We start from the raw sequence: 16572 nt of genomic DNA on the forward strand, positions 1-16572 counted from the left end.
AGAGAGCAATGAATGTTTGAATAACCGCACCGAGATCCCGACGCCAAGCGCAGTGCGACACCAACCGCATCTCCACCCCATCGCCAGGCACATGCCTGAACTGGATCCAAAATCAGAAATACTCCTGCTACTCGGAAGAGACGTTCTCCGTTGCACAAGGTCAGGCAGCAGGTCAATGGACCACACGACACCTCCTTTGCCCAAAGCCTGGATCTGGGCTGGGTGGTGATAGGGGAGGTGTGCCTTGGCAATGTATACAGACAAATAGTTAACACACTCAAGACCAACATGCTGGAGAGTGACCGTCATTGAATTTTTCAACCCTACAGAAGCTTCATGTGCATGCAGAAAGCACGACAAGGCTTTCACAAGGGTAGTAAAGTAACCGACAAGACACTGGGATAGTTAGTCTTCGCTCAAACTGAGCATGATAATAAACTTGCTCCATCTGCACAAGACGACATCTTCTTAAAAATAATGGACCCCAGGTGTTCAGAGACGAAACAAACAACTGAGTTGCCCGACTACCTTTCAGAGAACCAGGACAGCGCTTCCCAAGCAACGAAGGAACAGTCAGTCAAGCGGTTCAGATCTTTGCAACGAACCCTGAAAAGGATACTGAGATGCAGCAACAATAGGTAGCATTCATGGAGAAGATCTTCGCTAATGGAAAGACCGAGGTAGCACCGCCACTGAGGAGAGCTGGTACCTCCCAACGTTTGAGGTTTACCACCCACAAAAGCCCAATCAGATCAGGGTGGTCTTTGAATGCAGTTCTCAGTGCGCTGGTACCTCCCTTAATGACGTGCTCCTCACAGGCCCCAACCTCAACAATACCCTTCTTGGGGTCCCGCTGCGCTTCCGGAAGGAGAAGGTCGCAATCCTAGCGGACATCTAGCAGATGTTCCATTGGTTCTTAGAACAGGAAGACCATAGAAATTCCCTCCTTTCATCAGAGAGGGCGCAGAGGAGCACGGCGATGACACCGTTATGTTTGGAGAAATGCACTTCTATGTCGACGACGGCTTGATATCACTACAGAAAGAAGACGAAGCAATCGATCTGCTCCGACATACACAAGCCTCACTCGCTGAGTCAAACCTCCGCACGCACAAGTTCGCATCAAACTGTCAGGCAGTAATGGAGACTTTCCACACGGTGACTGTGCTCCGGCAATCAAAGACCTAGATCTAGATGGAGAAACCATACCCACACAAAGGAGTCTGGGCTTCCTTTGGGAGATTACAACTGATTCATTCACGTTCTCCGTGCAGACCGCGATCAAGCCTTTCACCCGCCGTGGAGTTCTCTCCACTGTCAACAGTGTTTTCGATCCCTTGGGTCTACTGGCGCCAGTTACGATCCAAGGAAGAGCCCTTCTCAGGGAACTTAACTCTGAGCTCTCCGACTAGGATACTCCCCTACCAGTGGACAAGCAAATGGGAGGCTTGGAGAGATTCACTTCGAGATCTAAAACAGCTTCATTTCCGACGTTGGTACACTGCGGACGAATTGGCCAGACAAATGACGTAATCCTTAAAGGAACTCAAAGAGCAGCCATTGCAAATGGGTTTTCGGCCCTCCAAGCTAATAAATCAATACCAAAGGACAACCCTTTGAGGAAACTCAACCCGATCCTGAAGTACGATCTTATTTGCATTGGAGGCAGTTTAATACGCTCTCGCATTTCAGCTGAAGAAAAGAGCCCAGTAATCCTGCCCAAAGACAGTCACTTGTCCTTACTGCTTACGCGCCATCACCATGAACAGGTAAGGCATCAAGGCCGTCACCTGACGGAAGGAGCAATCCGGGCAGCGGGACTGTGGAACTTGGGAGGGAAAACAGTGATCAATTCGGTACTCCACAAATGTGTAACCTGCAGGAAACTGCGAGGGAAGATGTAAGTTCAACGTAAGGCGGACCTCCCACCAGAACGCCTTGAAGCCTGCCCTCCTTTTACGCATGTGTGACTCGATGTATTTGGTCCCTGGACTATCACCAGTAGACGCAGTAGAGGAGGACAAGCAGAGAGCAAACGGTGGGCCATCATATTCAGCTGCACTAGTTCGAGAGCGGTACACATTGAAGGCATTGAATCTTTCGATACATCCAGCTGCATTAATGCTCTCAGGCGCTTCTTTGCACTAAGAGGCCCTGCAAAAAGTTAAGGTCTGATTGCGACACGAACTTTGTTGGAGCTCAGGATGGACAAAACGGTGCAAAGGTACCTCAGTCAGCAGGGACGCAACTGAGAGTTCAACACACCACACGCCTCTCACATGGGAGGCGCATGGGAGTGGATGATTGGTATCGCCAGAACGATCCTTGATTCAATGTTTCTGCAGCAACGCACCCGACTGACCCATGAAGTACTATGCACACTAATGGCAGAGATCACAGCGATTATAAATGCACGATCACTCCTAGCTGTCTCTTCTGACCCGGAAAACCCCTTCATACTCTCGCCATCAATGCCCCTTACGCAGAAGACAGGAGCTCCTCCTCCACCTGGGGTCTTCTACGATAAGGATTGTACACAAAACAATGGAGGCGCTCGCAAATCAGTTCTGGTCTCGTTGGAAATATCAATATCTGCCTTTGTTGCAACAGAATCACGCAGGAATCTTCAAGTTGGAGATTTAGTCCTGCTCATGGACAAGTAGACCGCCCGTAACTGCTTGCCAACGGCCAGAATCACCACCACTTTCCCTAATAGGGATGAACATGTCAGGAAGGTTGATTTGAAAACTTCCGACCAAGTTGATGTGAAAACATACCAAAGGCCAGTTGCAGAAGTCATTCTACTTCTACCTAAGAACTGATTTAGAGATTGAAATTTGTATTTTGTTCGTAGTGACCTTACAAAGGTCAGGCGGGGAGTGTGTTGCCCTTAAGGCATTCGTTTAGTTTATTATATTTTCGCTTTAGTAATTCGTTTGTAATCGTTTTCCAGTTAAAGTTATGGTTGTTGTAAGTAAATTCGTTGTCTGTGATATATCGTGGCGTGTGATGATGTCACACCCGATTTTTTGGCGTCTTGAGTGAAAATACCGGTTTGGAGAAACGGGAAGGAGGGGGCTTCTGTCTGCAGGATCAGTGCGGGAAAAGTTTTCATTCTACTCACTAGAAACATCATAGAAGCAACGCCGTAAGTTCATAAGATAATCGATATTTTGAAGTAAAAAAATGTTAGCACTGATTCTGTTAAAAGTAATGTCGGTTGATAAAGTGTGTGTTCTTTGTTATTTAAAGGGTTGTGGATACTTTGTGCTGAAGTGTATTTCAAGCCAGTCGATGGCGCAGGTAGATTCTGACTGTGTGTTGGACTTTAATGTAATATAGTTTGCAGTTTTACTTTTTACAAGTATTTATGATGTAACTGCTATGCCAAGAAGGAAACAAATTCTGTATATATTTTGTATTGTTTTATCAACAGTTTTCACCATACGTTAATGTGGACGAGTGAACAGTAAACGGTTAATCTTACTGGGATCGCGCCTCATTTGACTTCGGTTTATACTTGGTGTTTAGTTCAGAGTTTTTACCCCTGTGAGAGAACACTACACTCTTGATATATATTTTGTGCTGCGTGTTGTCACCGATTGTATATTTGCAAGAGTGCCCATTGTGCGAACAGCCGTGTTGCCATTTGGAACTGTGCTGCACGCTGTGCAATCTGAGCTCCTGCATACATATGATTCGTTACGCCACGATTCAAAGAGAACGGAACAGTTGTAGGAGATGGTGACATGTCGCCTCACACGAAATTAGATGCACTCAGCGCCCATATCTCAATGCATTTTGACCCATAGCCACAAGTCTACCCAGAATCATGAGGGATTAACAGTGAATGCCAGCAAAGCTTTCACTCCACTGAAAAAAGAACAACAATACTGCTATTTCCTCCAATGCATTAAAAAAAATCTTGAATGTAAAATAAAGGAACTGCATCCCAGTTTTATCACTGCATGAGCACATGTGGTGTGTTACCCACGTAATATGTGCATGAGAATATTGTAAGCAATGTCTACTCATATCAACTACAATGCCACTTTTGGCCAATCTCATTTGCTGTACATAAAGGCACTGTGGTCTGTCCATATCACTTTGCTGGAAATAGGAATTTCTATCATGTTGAACTTCCATTGAATAACTTTCTCGTTTCACATGCTGTTGTTTCTAAATTCTGTTGCACAGTAATGCAACGATTAGCACTAATTAATATAAATAACTATACATCATGTGCAACACACGCACATCAGTCTTTTTGTTCCGTATAAATATATGTCTATATTCTTGTTCTTAACACTCATAAATATTGTATATGCAGATTTATGTCAGTCTCATAGTTAGTGCACAAGACAGTGACCAATTATTAAGAAAACTGCAGACATATAATGTGAATTCACATATATATCATTATTATTTTGCTAATCCTACATTTGATTTTTTTCCTATCAATAACTACGATGTCATGAATAATTTGTTTCATTTTTTGGATTCTTGTAATTTGTCATTGATGCATAATTTATTAAATAAAACTTCCTGAATACAATTATGTTCTCTGTGCAGCCAATGAGATAATTTACTGAAAAGCACAAGTGTGCTTCAATGCAACCGATCATTGTTATTAACAACGTTCCTTCGCTTTGCAAACTGTAAGGGAAGATTTTATTTTTACCAAGTAATGAAAAACCAAGTGGCGAATAATTATTTAGAACGTGTAACTGAAAAATCTTCAGTGGAAAATATTGTATAATCTACCTTTCTCAACATTTCAATGCAGATTTGAAACTCACCCATTTCCTTTAGTTGGTTACTAGTTCCTGGATTTATGTCAGCATTTCAGTTTGCCATTAGATCCATTCCTGCTCACTGAATTATTGTTCAATTATGTACATCACCATGCTGACGAAGCAGGTTTGCCTGATAGATCTATCACTAAGCCAAATACGATCACTAGTCAAGGGCTGCATCGCTGTGATGCATCTGCGTCTCCTAACCAGAAAATAGTGTAATTTTCATACCACAGTGTCAAGATCTATCCTGTAGACTTTGTCTCATTCATGGATTCACAATGTAAGGCAGTCATTTCAAATAATGATACTTGAATGAAATGAGAAGTCAGTACATTATCTTTGCATGCATATTGAGGGTATTAACGAACACATTTGTCAAACGACGTTAATAGAAATCAGAGAATCATCAGCGAGCATGATAGTGTTACCCAAAAAGATGAGGGTGATACATGTCAGTTTTACATTCCTTTCATTCAATCACAATGATGGGAAACTGAAGGACGACAACGATGTGAAATGTAAGATGCGATCGGCACCTTACCTTAACCCTTTTGTCCCAGGGAATTTTAATAGTAAGATATTGTTATTGATTAACTGGCACTGACCCGTGGAAAGACATTTCCACTTGACACATACTTGAATGAAAGAAGCACTCTGCAAATGACCTTGTCTAAGAGCAAGGCAGTATTCATAGAGGTATCAATAATTACATACATGAAGAGTGTGCTAATCATTTGCATTGAGAAGTTTGTAACATCTAATTCAGCATAACTTCCAGCGTTCAAAATCAGGGGTAATCAAGCTAGAGAATTTCTAAAAAGCATAATAGCTCAAAAGATATTTTGTTTTCGATATTTTAAAACAAGACATGATCAACAAATTACTGTGGTATTCTCTATTTATTCGACCATAAATCCGAGCTGTAAATCTTAACACAGTATATTCAGTAAGGATACAGTGAAGTAACTGCAAACAAAACAGATTTCCTCTCTTAATATTTATTGAAGAAGACAAATTAAGTGTGTAGTTTTCAAGGTAGATTATTTTTCTGGAATCCATTTATTAAAATAATATCAAATGAATTATCTTATTTTGCATGTAGCATCTCTTCCTGAGGTTTAGTAAATGGTGCTCAAGTGTATGTGGGAATTAAAATTCCATACAGATGCAGCATGACAAAAGTACAATCCCTTCACTGCCAACTGAACACAATAACTCTTTTTATATTTGTTTGGTACAGGTGGCAGGTTTTGGAGAGAACATATTTCTAGATACACAGATATCTGATACACTGTTTCTTATTGATGTTTAGGTGGATGAAATGCTTCTGTATATTCCTTGCAGTTATCAAAGCCCTTTAGTGTTCATTCCTTCCTCTCCCTCTTTGAGTTGCTTGCCCTCTTTCTCCAAGCCCTGACCTCATTCTTAATCACAAAAGAAGAATGATTCCGAATCCCCTTCATATCTGGGATGAACTGGTTTCTGCAGAACCAAAAGACAAAACACAGGCACACCAATCTCGGTGCACTAGCCCAAGTCGAGGAAATCAAGAAACAAACAAACCCCTGAGACATCCTATTCACAGCAAGCAGAAAACAATCAACAGCTTCGAGACTCCTCAGGACCCACTTTCCTTTTCAAAATTGGACAGTTATTTCAGAATATCCCGACGTGCAATGGGAATAAAATCTTTCATTCCTTTAGACATCGATACAAAGGTTCAATCCTTTCGTCATTGTGATAAGTGTCTATGCAGTGCGGTGATGCAGTCCTATTTATCCCAAGACACTTGCACTGATAACACTACACCTTCTAGCACAGCAGGCTATCTTGAAATACTCATAAATTTTTTGAGGAATCCAGCTTAGTTGAGAATACGCTGAGAGATTTGATTTTTTTTCTAATTACTGAACTGGAAATCCACAAAAGTTTGGTTGTGTCTAATGTTTTCTCTTAGGCAGTGTACAGGGAATGATGTGCCAAACCACGAAGCTTTTGTCTTCCGCAGGCACCAGTTTCTCACAGATATGGGGGGGGGGGTGGGGGCTTGGATTAGCAGGTATTCTTTCTGTATGCCGAATGAGCAGAGAGCATAGAGAAAAGAACAAGCTGTTTGATGAGAGAGGAAGCTGCAGGAGACAGTGCGGGAAGTCCCTTTGAAGAAGGGCTCTTATACGCAAAATATTCAGGAGCAATTCTCTGAAAATCAGTTAAAGAACCATCTGCCAGTCATTGGTGGCTCAGTAAAGATGCTCTCACTCAAATCTGTCACATTCTGCAGTCTTAATTAGAAGCTCAAACCAGAAGAGGCAATGCACTGGCTGTCACCTGCGTAGCTGTGAGTTTCCAATGCCAGAGAAGCAAGAATGAAAACTATGAATAGCTTTGTGCAAGCTTCTTCACTATGCAGCGTGATCAGTCCACAACTCTGCAGATGTCAGATTTAAGTTCTAGATGCCAATCGGGCATCCAGAAACCCCTTGTGTAATGGGATCCGTCTATGGCATATGAAAGGCTGGGAAACCCTGATATTCGTGTAACTTGACCAAGAGGAATAAACTCTCTCTTGGTGACCAGACAGTTCACGACCAATTAGTGAATTGACACAACTACATAATGGTGCCTGGAGCTTTTGAGATAGCTAGTGGCTGTACATAATGTTCAGATGCAGTCTGCAGCTGCACCACAAGAACTAACCAAAAATCAGTTATGGGAGTTCAAGTGTTACTGCCTACAACATAGTCTGCAACACAGGGATTGCTGCACACACAAATACCACATTGCTACCAGACAAAACTGTAAACGAGCAAGCAACTGTTGAGTTGCAACAAAGATTCTACTGCCCACACCAGCCAGAAGAAGCTCTCCAATACACAGCAGTAGCTGTTGAAGGGGAACACGAGGGGAAACTTTTTATCACTCAGAAAGTTCTTTGAGTGGGAAAGGAGCTGCCAGCTCAAGGGGTACATGAAAGCTCAATTTGAATATTTAAGAGAAGTTTGGATGGGTTCATGGATGGTAGAGGTATGGAGGGCTATGGTCCTGGTGCAGGTCGATGGGAGTAGGAAGTTTAAATTGTGTGGTCCCCCCTCGATGGGCTGAATGGTCTGTTTCTGTTCTGTACTTTTTGATAATTCTATGTCCCGAATTCTGCTGTGTGTCTCACAGTCTTCCCTTTCCAGGGGTTCTGCATTTGTTAACCAGTTCCGTGTCAAGCAGCTAGACGCTAAGAGAAAGTTGTGGTGAGGGTTGTAGTTCAGAAGCAGAAGGGGAACAAGAAGAAAGAGAAAAAGAAGCAGCATGCTTGGCAAGGTTGAGTGCTCATCCATTTCAGTACCAATTCGTTCAACTGCAGTAGTAAAACACATCCTCATTCACTATTCTACAAAAACGTGTTTAGCTGCAACATGAAATACAAACCAATACAAACTAAATATTCCAAACCGGTTTTATCAATCCAATCTTGGCAAGTGGAATAAGAACACTTTTTTACCCTTATTGTCTTTACCTATGTGGATGGCGACAGAATCGCTCCAGTGGTCAGCTGGAGCAGACAGAGGCTAACAGCACAAGTCCGTCACCATAAAAATCTAACTTACTTATCCAAAGATAGGTAAGAAGGTAGAAAACAAAATTTCCTTGACAGAAGTCGTCTTAAGTAAATAATACTGACGCACATAAGTGGAGACGAAATAGAGTTTGTGAGGAAGGAAATACAGTTGTCTGCTGATGGAGACACCTCCCTCTTCCTTATTAGGAAGAGAGAAAACCTGCGATATGTCGAAGTCTGGCTGAAACTTGAAGTCTTTGGGGTAACTGCAAGTCTGTGTCTTTGCTATTGTTTTGCTCACACTTGACTGCTTGGTGGCGGCGCAAATTATTTCTTTTGTCGTTGGGGGAGGGGGGATTATTGCTTGCAACTGCTTATGCACGGGAGGGGGACTTTGGTCTTCTCGTGTTTAACTGTCGTTTATTCTCTGGGGCACTTTTTTGTTTTGGTGGATTTTTCCTAACAAAGCATTTCAGGATGTATATTGCATGCATTCCTCTGACATTAAATTTGAAACTTTGATGGAATTATTGAAGAAAGTTGGGAGCAGATTCATGCAGAGCAAAATCAACGGTAGTACTGGCTGGGCTGAATGTAAGGAACTTTAGTGAAGGAGACTGCAAATGGCTTTGGTGTGCAATTGTCGGTCTATAAGGCTGTCTCTGAGCTGTACCCTCCCTTCAAGATTGGCATCATTTCTGATGAGAAGGGCCCCTGATTATCCTGTGAGGCTTGGATATTCCTTCTTATAATGACAAGACAACTGGCAGAATGAAAATGGTGGGATAATGAATGCAGTCTTTACTGCACAATGCCACTGCTGCTCCCTCCACATGACAGTCCAGCTACCCTAGCCCTGTGAACGAGATGAGATTGTTATTTTGCTACAACATCCTGTCATTGCTTTCGAACATTATTATTCTCACCATTTTGGCCACATCCTGAGTTTAGACAGTGAAAATCTGAGCTTTCACATCACACACATACACTTGGTTGGCGTTTGCCTCTGCTGCATCAGGATTTGAGATATGAGTTGCAAGGCACTGGGTCATCAACCCAAAATGAAATTATTCAGCACTTCTGTGAATCAGTGGATGGGCTCCAATCTCTTTGCAAGGTTAATGTGCATTCCTCTATGCTCTTTGACATTGCTCACATGTTTTCTGGAATCAGGAAAATCACTCGTCTAACATTCTTAACAGTGAAAGTCATTACTTAAATCCACTTTTCTCGAAACTTTCTGTGACCTACTGAATGAATCGTACATCCGCAGCCCAAGGTGCAGGCCGCTTGCCCAGAGTTACTCCACATGCAAAGGTACACCGCTGACCCCATTTCTAAACAATGCACTCGATTTTATTACTGACTGAGTGAGTCGGTGCCATCATTTAAATTCCTTTCCATCACCACTTTACTAGAGTGTGATTCTTGGACAGCTGAAATGGACTAACTGAAAGAAGAGATAGTGAGAGATTTGAAAGTGGGAGGGGAGGAGACATCCGACATGATAGGAGAAGACAGGATGGGGAGGGGATAAAGCTCAGAGCTGGAAAGTTGATTGGCAAAAGGGATACCAGGCTGTAAAAGGGAGAGGATCAGGAGATGAGAGGCTGGAAAAAAAGAAAGGGGCAGTGGAGCCCTGGAGAGAGATGGAGAGCAGGCAAGGAGTATTGTTTGAGGGACAGAGAGAGAGAAATGAGATAGTGAAAGAAAAAAAGGGGAAATAAATAAATGAATAAACAAACAAATAAATGAATAAATAGATAGACAGATAAATAGAGAGATAGATAGATAGATAGATAGATAGATAGATAGATAGATAGATAGATAGATAGATAGATAGATAGATAGATAGAGAGAGAGATAGATAATTAAGCGGATAGATAGATAAACGAATGAATGAATAAGGGATGGAGTAAGAAGGGGAGGAGGGGCATTAACGATGTTAGAGAAATCAATCTTCATGCCATCAAGTTGGAGGCTACCCTGATGGAATATAAGGTGTTATTCCTCCAACCTGAGTGTTGTCTCATCTTGACAGTAGACGATGCGTGGATAGACATTTCAGAATGGGAATGGGACGTGGAATTAAAAGCTATGGCCACTGGGAGATCCTGCTTCCTCTGGCGGACAGAGCGTCGGCGTTCAGTGAAACGGTCTCCCAGTCTGCGTCGGTTCTCGGCAATATATAGAAGGCCGCACTGGGAGCACCCCACCACCAAGTACATCTTTCCGCAACCCCCCCCCCACCAAGTTTCTGTTTTCCGCAGAGATCCCTCCCCATGCGATTCCCTTGTCCATTCATACACCCTATCAATTCCCACAGATCTCCCTCCCTGCACTTATCATTGTAAGCGGAACAAGTGCTACACCTGCTCTTATACCTCCTCCATCGCAATCATTCATGGCCGCAGACAGTCCTTCCAGGTGAGGCGAAAATTGATCTGTGAGTCGACCTGTGTGGCAAAATGCGTCCGGTGCTCCCGATGCGGCCGCTGCCTGTTCTCGTGCTTTTCCTTGTGTCTCTTCCTGTCCTTTGCCTCGCACAGCCGAGGAGTATCTCGCCCAGCTCGGTGCTGGAGGTCCCTCGTCCTGTGTTGGAGTCCCTTGTCCCGTCCATGTGCCTCTTCCTGTCCTTATACATCGCGCAACCCAGGGCAACATGCCCCAGCCCGGTGCTGGAGTTCCTCCGCCCAGTCCTGGAGTCTCACGTCCAGTCCGTTAACCACGCCACGACCTGAGGCCGCGTCTTGTCCTCGCCTAGATCCGGGGCCCAAGCCCGAGTCAAGACCCAGGATTCGGGTGCAAGTCCAGTCTCGGGCTCGGAGCCCTAGCCCAGGCTACAAGTTCCAAGTTCCACGTCCGGGTCCCTTGTTCCTAGTCCAAGTCCTAGAGCAGGCCCGAAATCCTAGTCTCGTCCCGGGCCTGTGTTAATATCCAGCGTCATGTATTCCTGTCTTCCCTTGCTTTCTTGACACACCTAGCTCTGTTCCTAGTCCCTCAGTGGCTGTGCCATTCATTTAGGTCCGCCACCAACGCCCCCCCCCCATACCAAGTGATTAAGATTCGAAGCAACCTATCAGAACTACTAACTAAAAGGTAATGTAGTGGGTATCCATTAGAAGCACAAAGTTATTAAAAGTACAAAATACATTTTTTGATACTGAGTAATGTTATAAAAATGAACATTACCCCTTAAATGTGCCTATGTTTAATTTTATAATTCTGTCTAATGGCATTTATTGGAGCATTGGTTAATTGGAGCAGCCGCTTTTTTTGGACAATAAATGAAAAAAAAAATCAAAAATAAATGAATTTCTCTGTTTATTTGGGAAAATATGCCACTTATTTGGGCAGGAATCTGTTGCCAAACAGGTCCTAACTAGCGTCAGTCACATGCAAGTATGCGGCCAATATACACTACGCCGTAATTAAAGCAACCATTTTAAGTGGCTTCACTTGTGTGTTCGTATTCAAAAAGCAGTGATTATTGTCTTTGATCGTAGGCAAATGATAAACAGTAAGACAATTTGGAACCGTTTTGCTCACTGCGGTTTCAAGCATTCAGGCTTGCGGATGCCAGAGACGGCTGGGGAGAAGTTAAGCGATTTCAAATCTTCATCTAGTTCGGTACTATGATTAGTTTAAAAGTATCAGCAATCATCTGGAATGTTACAATTAAAATAAGGATTTGGAGGTTCCAATCATCGATAGCACTGTTTGAAAGCTGTCCACAATCTGCACTTGGTGTCTCTGATGATTTTCCTTATTTACAGTCAATCAAAAGAACACGTCAGTGTACACTTAGTGATCTCCACCATAATAATTAGGAACTAATACAGTTTTATATACCGTAGTGATTTTTGTTGTGTTCTAATTTATTCAGTATTTCCTCTAAATACATAGTTTGTTACTTATTCAAAAGGTAGTTTGTCTATTTCCTTGAAGCTTTGGCTCATTAGTGCAGCCGTTTAATCGGGCCAAAATGTACAATTCCCAGTGTGCCCCAATTAACTGGAATGCACTATACTTGAAACTTGGGCAGATTCATTTACGATTTCACACAGAAACTTTATAATAAACAGCACACTCGTCAATTAAACAAAAATTAGAAATTCATTGGACATAACTCAAGTGTGCTTTCACCATATTACATATAATGACTAATTGAGCCATACCTCGGCGTGTTGAACATTTTACTTACATACATTTGTGATAAACATTTTGAAAGTCATCTATAAGATGTGTAAAATGTTCATGGAGATGAGCTTGCTGTTGATTTTATCTTGTTGCACCAATGTTTTTATATTGACAGAAGAGAAGATGTTTGAAGGTTTTCTTGAAGGTAGCATTGCATAGTGCATAGCAGGCTGGGTTGAGAGTACTGTTGATGTAACAGAGCCAGTATCCAATAGTCCATAAAGTGTTAGGAACGCAGACTGAACATAACGTGTTAATGAGACTGTATGGGGTCCAGGTAATGATACATGCCAGCAGAATAGCCAAGATGGTCCTGGTCACCTTATTCTCCCGGGTTACAGCTCCCTTCTTTTTCTCAACAGGGGTCTTTGTCATTTTAATGATGATGTGGGCTGCGGTAAGCTCTCTGGCTTTACCATTCTTGGTGCTGTTTTCTGACACCACTTCAACTGTGGTAGCACAGTAGTCACTCTTTTGGGATTTCGTGATGACCTTTATGCTGGAGCTGCCGTTGCTAAAATGTCTTTGTGTGGTGGAGACATTTGTGCTCTCATCCATCTTTCCTTCCTCCTTCTGGATGGAAGGGACGACACTGAGGGAAGTCGAGGGATTTGAGACCACCTTTTCCTCTACTTGGCCGCAATGATCCGTCATTACTTCACCAGCTGCCTTGCCATTTTGTACTTTGACATTCTGCAACCCTTCAGGTGCACTTGAAATGTTGTTATTCGGTTTCATTGTTTTGCCTCGCACTGGACTGGGAGAAATGGTGCCTTTGTTGGACTCTGTCTCCTTCTTATCCTTCTTGATCCGACTCTTGCTAGCACGGGATATGTGCACATACAAAATAGTCATGGTAATAACCGGTAGATAGAAGGATGCTATTCCAGTGCCAAAAGTGGCAACTGGATTTGAGAAGAATTGTACATGACACTCACCCTCTTCAACTGTCCGCCCACCTACAATGAACTGCCAGAAGAGAATGGCAGGGCCCCACAGGATAAATGACAGCACCCAAGCAGCTGCAATCATCATCCATGCCATCTTGGTGGTTCTCTTCACAGGGTAGCTGAGAGGCTTTGTCACACAGAAGTATCGGTCAAAGCTGATGATAAGAAGGTTCATGACAGATGCATAACTAACAACATAATCTAGAGCCAGCCACAAATCACACACCACTGGGCCCATAGGCCAGTAGCCAAAGACGATGTAAATGGTGTAAAGGTTCATGGAGAACACACCAACAATCAAATCAGCAGAGGCTAAGCTGAAAATAAAATAGTTGTTAATTGTTTGTAGCTGTCTATTCACTTTGATAGAAAGCATAACCAGAATGTTTCCGATAATGGTCACCAGACTCAAAGATAATGTTACAATCACAATGAAGATTACTTCAACTGTTTTGTAAGCGCTCCCTCTTTCAATGTATGTTCGGTTGCTGAGAGATGAATTTGTCTGCGTTAAATTAGACATCCTTTCCCTCTGAGTTAGCATTGAAGCGGCCTAAACGTAGAAAATAGTAGAAAAAGGAGAAATATTAGCAAACAAGCAATAAAGGATTTCTAATTGAAGTCTCACCAGCAAGAACACAGAAGACCATTTGCTGAAAAAAAACTTCAAGATTATTGCTGAGGGACTTACTTATAAACAGGAATCACAGAGATCATTTTTGTACGTACAATTAATTATGAATTAATAGTTAATTGCTAGTACCTAAACGAATGAAGATGATGCCCGACATTGTAAAAATGTTTTCATTAGATTGGTCCACCTTTATGCACTTAAAATGATGGAAAACCTCTGATCCCATTGTTCCCTTATGTGCACGTACCTTCAAAGCAAAAACTATATGAATAATAGAAATTTCAGAAAGGACGCAAGAAAAACAGATGCACAGGATCATCCATCTCCTATAGCGTGAACAGCCATCCAGTTTCATAAACTTGCAGTCAAAAGTTGCAATGAAGCAAAGTACCGGAAGGAGAGAAGAATCTGGGATTGAGTTACGTCAGATCAACAGCATGTGTTTCAAAACATAATGCTAAGGAACCATGTTATTGGTGGTTTAACATTGTTGATTTCCCCTAGTTATGAAACCCATGAGAAAGCTAAAAAAACGGTGGTCTAATTTTCATGAAACTAATAGTCTAAGAGGGGAAGTTATGACTTGTAGAAAAATGATAGTTGATACCTGAAGCTAAGGGGCACCAATATCCTTGTGGGCAGGTTTGCTGGAGATGTGGAGGATAGTTTAAACTAATTAGGCAGGGAGGATGGGACCTGGAATTTTAGGTCTGAAGACGGGGCAGTTGGTAAACAAGTAAATGCAGTGTGTAGTGAGACTGTGAGGAAGGACAGGCAGGTGATAGGGCAAAGTTGCAGTCACTGGGATGAATTGAAGTCTAACATGGTGGCAAAGTCGAAGAGGTTAAAGAATGTATGTCTGAAGGTGTCATAATTGAAAGCTCACTGTACAGTATGTGGAATGAGGTTGAGGTTAGAGTTTGCAGATATGATATCACTGAATCGTTGCTGAAAGAAAATCATAGTTGGGAGATTAACTTCAAAAGACAGATTGTATAGAAAGGACAGGCAGGTTGGTAAAGGGGATGGAATGGCTTTGTTAGTAAAGAATTGAATCAGATCCTTAGAAATAGGAAAACATTGAATTAAAAGATGGAGAATTCTTGTGAGTAATGGAGAAACTGCAAGGGTAAAAAAAGACCCTGATGGGGGTTATATCCAGGCCTTCCAACAGTGGCCTAAAGGTGGGGTACAACTTACAACAGAAGAGGCGTGTAAATTTGGAAATATTACAATAGTCGTGGGGTTTTTCAATATTCAGGTTGATTGAGAAATTCAGGTTGGTGCCGAAGCCCAAGAGATGAAATTTGTAGGAAGCGTACACGTTGGGTTTCTGAAAAACCGCTTGTGGTTGAGGCCACCAGGCGAAAGGCAATTTTGGATTGAGTGCAGTGTTATGAACCAGATTTCATTGGAGTGATTAAGGTAAAGGAACCCTTACGAGTCAGGCATCATAATATGATAAATTCACTCTGGAGTTTGGGAGGGAGAAAATAAAGTCAGATATATTAGTAATTTAGTGGAAAAAAAAGGAACACTGTAACAGAAGCATGAGAGAGGAGCTGACCAAATTTAATTGGAAGGGGCTGTTCCAGGGATTACAGCAGAACAGCAATGGTTGGTGTATCTGAGAGCAATTCAGAAGGCGCCGGATAGATACATCCTCAAGTATTCTAAAGGGAGTATTAGGTAACAGTGGCTGACAACCGAAGTCAAAAACAGCGTAGAGGGAAAAAAAGAGAACAAATAATACAGTAAAAATTGTGGGAAGTTAGAGGATTGTGATGTATTTAAAAAGCTAACAATAATTTATAAAGAGAGATCTGAACGTAAGAGCCAATAATATGATGATACCAAAACAATTATTTCAAAAATATAAAAAGTAAAGGAGAGACGAGAGTGGATATCAGACCACTGGAAAATTATGCAGGCGAAATAGTAATGGGGGAACAGACATGGCAGACAAACTTAATACATATTTTCTGCATGTCCTCACTGTGAAAGACACTAGGAGTTTGTCAAAAATCCAAAAGTATCGGAGGCAGAATTAAGTGCTGTTGCTATTACTAAGAAGAAGGTGCTTTGGAGGTTGAAAGTTTGAATGCTAGGTAAGTCACCTGGACCAGATGTACTACACTCTCGGGTTCTAAAAGAGGTAGCGGCGGATGTCGTTGAGACATTAGTCAAGATCTTTCAAGAATTATTAGGTTCTAGAATTGCTCTGGAGTATTGGAAAAAAGCAAATATCTCTCCACACTTTAAGGGAGCGAGGCAAATGAAATAGAATTATTAGCCAGTCATCCTGACTTCAGTAGTTGGAGGTATTGGGGTCATTATTAAGAATGATGTTTTGGTGTAGTTGGAGGCACATGGTAAAGCAGGCAAAGTCAGAATGGTTTCCTTCAGGGGAAATCATGCCTAACAAATCTGTTGGAATTC

At 42.2% G+C, this 16572-nt stretch overlaps 1 protein-coding gene across 1 annotated transcript; it reads right to left on the bottom strand.

The window, feature by feature from the left end:
- Window positions 1-12630: 12630 nt before the first annotated feature.
- Window positions 12631-14022, bottom strand: LOC132390044 (muscarinic acetylcholine receptor M2-like). Its single transcript, XM_059962630.1, has one exon. It carries the CDS (start codon window positions 14020-14022, stop codon window positions 12631-12633), a length of 1392 nt encoding a protein of 463 aa, XP_059818613.1.
- Window positions 14023-16572: the final 2550 nt, after the last annotated feature.

Source organism: Hypanus sabinus, unplaced genomic scaffold, assembly GCF_030144855.1.
Source record: "Hypanus sabinus isolate sHypSab1 unplaced genomic scaffold, sHypSab1.hap1 scaffold_750, whole genome shotgun sequence".
Taxonomy (NCBI): Eukaryota; Metazoa; Chordata; class Chondrichthyes; order Myliobatiformes; family Dasyatidae; genus Hypanus; species Hypanus sabinus.